Genomic DNA, 6,094 nt, shown 5'->3' with positions numbered 1-6,094 from the left:
GTCGTAGGCGTCGCACTAGCTTCCCTCCCAACAACGCCACGTGGGCGCCTCGGGGGTTTGCTAGCTCGTCGTAAACGTCGAGGTGGAAATCTAAGTTTAGGGAATATACCTTTGGGGCCGGTGGACTGACGGTCGTCGGCGAAGGCTCGTGGATCGAGGAAGGCCCGGGGACCGAGGCGAGAGAGGGTAAGCATTTAAGCATTTATTAATTATAATTAATATCAATTAATTAAAATTAATTAAGAAATTATTTTTAATTAATTATTCATAATTAATTAAATTTAATTCTAATTTAAATTAATTATAATTAATTAGATTAATTATAACAACTTAATTAAAATTAAGTGTAATTAATTATAATAAATATAATTAATTAAAAATAATTATTATAATTAATTAAAATTAATTAAAGTAATTATAATTAAATATAAAACCTTTTTTTTATTTTATGGGATTAGGCCGAAGAAGCTTGCCAAAGGAAGAAAGTTACCTATACAGCAAGCAGGCTCCCTTCCCCACTTCCGATCAAAATGTCCGATCTTCCGATCCAACAGGCAGGGCAAGTCGTTGAAGGCAACGAAGTCGGACGGCAAGGGGGAGCCGGAGAAGCGCGTGAAGGGAGTAAGTTAACTTCACTGCAAGCGGGCTCCTGTCGTCCTTCCTCTCAAAATGTCGTAACCTCTGTTCCGACTGGAGGAGAAAGTCGTCGATGGAGCGCGGTCGAACAGCCACCAGGAAGTCGGGGAAGAGGCGCACGTAAGGGAGAAAGTTGTCTTCACCGTCGGTGAGCTCCCCTCTTGCTTCCGATTGAAATGTCGTAACTTCCGATCCTACAGGAGAGGAAGTATCGACGGAGCACAGCCGAGCAGCGACGAAGGAGCCGTGGAAGCGACGAAAGGGAGAAAGTTTTCTGCACAGCGAGCGAGCTCCCCTGTTCGTGCTTCCGATCGGGTGGAAGGGAAAGTCGGAGAAGGTGCGAAGTCGAACAGAGACGAGAGAGGGAGTGTGAGCAGGAGGAAGAGAGCAGGCGGTCGTGGATGTCGAAGCCTTCGGTTGGTGCGATATTTAACGACCTCAATGGGTAACGATCGAGGCGAGATGCGGGATTCATGGGAGGCGACGCGAACAGCGCCGAATGCACAGTAACCCGGCGGAATTCCTTGCGGGATTTACGGGATCCTATACGAGGTAAGCTGCTTTTTGTTCTTTACTTAGAGGTTAACAATAATATAAAAAAAAAAAATAATTTGTCGCTCATTACACGCAACACAAAAATGAAGAGGGCCATCCTGGGAGAGAAAGGAGTTAATAACATGTTTATTATTCTTTAATTTCCTCCTGGAACTCTTCTGATTATATTTATTGTATCTTTTTTATTTTAAATTTAATAATCTATGATGAGAAGCCTCTTATGGTTTTTAAATAAGAGGCTATTTAAGATTATTGAATTCATAAATCATATGAAATAACATTTTAAATTTCTCTCCACAAATCCGCACCTTATCTTTCTGCTCAATCGCTTCCTCTCTCTAATCAATATTCCCTCCTATTAATTATTAACTCTTCCTCACTACTGGGATTCATCACCCCAAAGAGCAGACAAATTGAGGCAAGGAAGCATACTAATTAAGTAGCGAAGGAGAAGCTAGAGAAAGCAAAAGGAAAGTGAAAGCAGGAGAAAGGGAATCCTCCAACAAGCTACGATTAGATATTAATTTCTATTTATCAGACTTCTAATTATTTTCCACAATCCAGTAATTTACATTAGTAATCCTACTCGCATGAAAACCGTAAAGTCCATTGATGCATGAAAAGCATCCCACATTGAAGGCTATTATTGTGTGATCAAAATCCTAAAACATGGAAACTACAATAAGATTATGGTTTGTAAAGGTTAACTCCAACTACAGGACTCTAATCAAGACCTGTAAAACTACTTAGAGTTGTGGATCGCTCAGTAGATTTAGGACGCATAGAAATATGAAAGCTCCACTCTAAGGCCTTGATCCTTAAACCCTTAGCATTGCTAGGAGTGCATGAAAACTAGTCTCCTTATCTTGAATAACTTATTTATGGAGGTTTGGCTAAGTTTATTCTTGATATACCTTTCATACAATAATGCATTTAATGGATAGGAAAACATGGTTGTTACAGTGGGGTATAAACATGGTTTAGAATGGTTGAATAGGCCATGTGACATGGTGTCGTTCATCATCATCTGCCTCAACCAATCTATTTTGTCAACTTTTTGGGTTCCTTCTTCACAAGTAATTCCATCAAGATAATCACAATCATCAATACCATCATCAAAAAAATTTTGAACCTCAAGCCTGCTCTGCAGCATTTTAGTGCATCCAAAGAAACCAGCAGACATACAATCCTTTAAATTTGAAACTTAACTTCTCTAACCTATTGAACTAGGACAACTAGTGAGCCTTTTCAATGCAAATTTATTGCTAATCGATATTACACATAATACTTAAATAAATTCACTCAAATAAACATACTAAAATTGAGTAATACATGAAAATGTAACTATTTTTTAGGTGCTGTGCTATATCATAATGTGGTCTCCACATTCATGCCATGCATGTAGATTAACACACTGCTGAAAATTATATGTGGTTTCTTATAAAACATTAATTATTCTAAGGTTTAGGGTAGGGGAGAAAGGATGATGGCTGGGAGGAGCAGGTGGTAGGGAGATGGGGCAAGCTTGCTAGATATATCAATGAATACTGATGGAACTAAACAAAAGAGCATGACACTTCTTTATTGTTTTAATGATTGAAGCCTTGTTTCTAAATGCTTTCGTGAAACATTAAATAAAATGGAAAATGGAATAAAACTGATATTAGTTCAGACATCTAGATTAGAGAACATTATCAGGATAAAGAACTGAAGCTAAGAATAGAACCTGCTCATCGAAATCCATATTTTGATCTTGGGAAGATACATCAGCTACCGTTAGGTTTCTCTCAGAAATAGGCTGAGAATATCTGCCTGCAATTTCAGAAGACATGGAGTTCGTCACTTTAAAATTTTCAGTGTCAACTTCACGGGCATCCGGCCTAACTACTGCAGTATCTAAAACTGTCCTCAAACTCATACAAATTTTCTGCATAGTGACAGAGAGGTTACTTAACAAGAGCTGCTGCTCTTTGGCTCCTTTGCAATTCAATGGGAGAAATAACTCTAATATGAAATCATCATCCCCGGTGTAGGTGCTTCTTAACCTGATAGCAACAGCAGCATGTAAGCCAAACTTGCGAGCATGATGTACAAGTGGATAGTCCCCTATGTCATATCCTTTTACATCAGGTGAGAAAAATGGATGATTTGATAAAAGTGCTTTTCCTGCAATGCCTTGCCCTTTAGTAAGGTAATGCTCAGCACAGGCTTGCAGAAAACCATGCATTTGTGAATCATTAACATAACAGGCTGACTCCTGAAGGCAAAGCATGCGTTCCATTAGATATGGCTTGGCCTTCGATGTAGAAGCACTACCAGCAACATCATCATCAATTGTTCCAGGATTACATGCCTTGGGCATCCACGTAAGTGCCAAAGGTAGCATATGTGCATGGCAAACAGCTCTTAGAACATCTAATATCTCTGAAAGTGCAGATCTCTGCTCCTTTGTAAGATTCTGAATGTTATTACAAGCAACACACTAAGAACTGAATCAAGCTTACCATTCAAGAATCATGTTAAGACAGAATTATAATGCACTTGTTAGAAATAACAATGCATCTGCTAGTACCTGGTGATGCACGCGTGATTTGGTTGTCCTTAAATCCACAGCCTACAAGTAATAGGGCAATACAAATTTCAGAATTTAACAAAGACTTTCAGGGGTACACGATATCCTAAACAGCTGAAAATGCATATGATAACTAATATATAGATTTGGACGCTTAAGAGGAAGGAACAAGGGCGGAATAAAAATATTTTATTAGCGGGGGCACAAATTCATGATCTTTACAATACTCTTAATTTTCACACACACAAATATATATATATTATCTACGGCAACTCCTCTTCCTTTAATCATAAAAGATGTGTTTTTAAAAATAAAATATTGTGGGCATTTATTATCTACTTGTGAGCGACTTTATTATCTGCTTGCTGTGGACTTTTTACTGGCCAGTGGGTGCCTGTGCTCTCAAGGCACCCATAGTAGATCTACCAGTGGGGGAAGAAATGTCTTATCTAGATAACTAAGTGTAAGGAGATAACAAAACTCAGCACACTAGCTAGTGAATATTCAGCATGGCTATAAGTCTAATAAAGAGATTTTATTCAGAATTGAAATATAAAAGAAATAGATCAAGAATCAGAAAATTTACATATGAGCGACTACCAATATCAACACAAAGGGGCATTTCACTCTCCTCTATCCAGTCTCTAAGGCAAAGGTTAAAGCCTAGTGCAGAAAATAAAACTATGTTAAGGAAATTTCAAGAACATGACACAAATGATATTATATGCTCTACTTAGGGAGAAAAAAAGAAGATTTTCAACAATTTTTGATAAAATAAAATCAAAAAGAACCTGCAGAGCCCGACAAACATTCTCCATCTCAACATTAAAATTTGACTTCTCTTTCATTGTGACAAGTTCAAGAACTGCACGACACCCGGATTGATGGGGATCAAAAACTGGCACAGCAAGTGATCCCCTAACATCATGGCTGATAGCATATTGTACCCTCAGGTATTCAAACTTGTTGTAGTAGAGGACATTTGAGGTCCATTCAGGAAGCCCTGAGATGAATACACGGCCGGGCACTCCAGGAAACATCCCAGGAGTTTCTTTTGCAGAGAAAGTGAAAATCCTAGAAACCTCACGATACCCAGCAAGAACATTATCCAGAAGAAACGGCTGCTCGGAGGTGCTCAACATATAATTATCACCTTGCTTAACAGGTATCCATACTTGGGCAAGGATACCCCCACCAGAAGACTCCTTGAGCAAGGATAGCGCCTTAAGCATCCTGTCAGAAAAAGTAAAATCCCCTATTGATTTGAGAATAACGCTTGAAGTTCCATTCTCAGCTTTCTCTACAGAATCAACTTCACCCTTCTTAGCCGAATTCGGTGAATACTCTGATTGCAAAATAGGTTTTTGAGCTGCCAAGTTTTCTCTAAACACACAATCTCCATCCCCAGAAGCTCGTTCATCCTCTAAAACGGAATCCGTAGCTTGCTCCAAACCACATGGAGATGTCAAAGAGGCAGAATTCCCAAACAGAGGATGCAAAGATGAGTAGTTAAAGGAAGAGAAGAGCAAGTCGGAAGACAAAGAACTTGAAGAATCATTAAACCAATCGAGATTCAATAGTCCCGACATGTTGAGCAGATCCTCCGATGTGGGGCTTCCAGCGCCACAATCCATAGCCATAAGGTGTGAAAATCTAAAGGAATTCCAGCCTTATCTCTCAGAATCATGAACTAATCCCCCCCTAGAAAAGGCAGATCCTTCGCTCCGAACCGTCCCAAGTAGCGCCGCTCTCCCCACACGCATTGAAAAAGTCACTGAATACCATTTTCCAGATATAAATACTATAAATGCTATAAAAACCTGATCTTAGAGAACGAGATAAGTGAGATTTTCCTGGAAGAAACCCTAAAGAATCACTGTGAAAGAGCTCTCCTATCAGAGAGTTGAGAAGCTAGGCGCTGTCCGTAAGAAGGACGCCAGAGAAGATGAAAGCAAGAAAAGTAGCAAGCTTCTTTGACCTTCGAAGAGACGGTTCAAAAACAATCCACGCTCCTTCTCACCCTCCGTGAAGAAGTGGAAATTTTCCAGCAAACTGTAAAAACTTAGACGATCCTGTGAGCTCTTAAGCAAAACTGTCGCAAGCTGCCGCCTTCAACAGTTTTTTTTTTTTTTTTTTTTTTTTTTTTTTTCTAACTAATTTTTTTTAGCAGCAGGAATTTAATTGGGAAATATTTCTTGACGTATATTTTAGAATATTTTTAAAAGTTTCTTACACATTAAAATGCCTTTGATTCAAACAAATTTTGCATGAGTTAGAATAAAGTTCGAGGAAGAATATTTGAAGTGAATTTAACAAAATGTTATTCAAATT

The 6,094-nt window shown here is 38.8% G+C and overlaps 1 protein-coding gene across 1 annotated transcript; it reads right to left on the bottom strand.

Moving 5' to 3' along the window:
* Positions 1-2,917: 2,917 nt before the first annotated feature.
* LOC110116012 (protein NLP2) lies at positions 2,918-5,859 on the bottom strand (the record flags this gene model as incomplete). Its single annotated transcript, XM_020849437.2, is given in 3 exon segments — positions 2,918-3,649; positions 3,764-3,805; positions 4,555-5,859. Coding segments are annotated over 3 exon segments (1,623 nt in total), but the record flags the coding sequence as incomplete, so codon positions are not given.
* Positions 5,860-6,094: the final 235 nt, after the last annotated feature.

Source organism: Dendrobium catenatum, unplaced genomic scaffold (genome assembly GCF_001605985.2).
Source record: "Dendrobium catenatum unplaced genomic scaffold, ASM160598v2 fragScaff_scaffold_1360, whole genome shotgun sequence".
Lineage (NCBI taxonomy): Eukaryota > Viridiplantae > Streptophyta > Magnoliopsida > Asparagales > Orchidaceae > Dendrobium > Dendrobium catenatum.
This window is presented reverse-complemented; position numbering and strand designations above follow the sequence as displayed.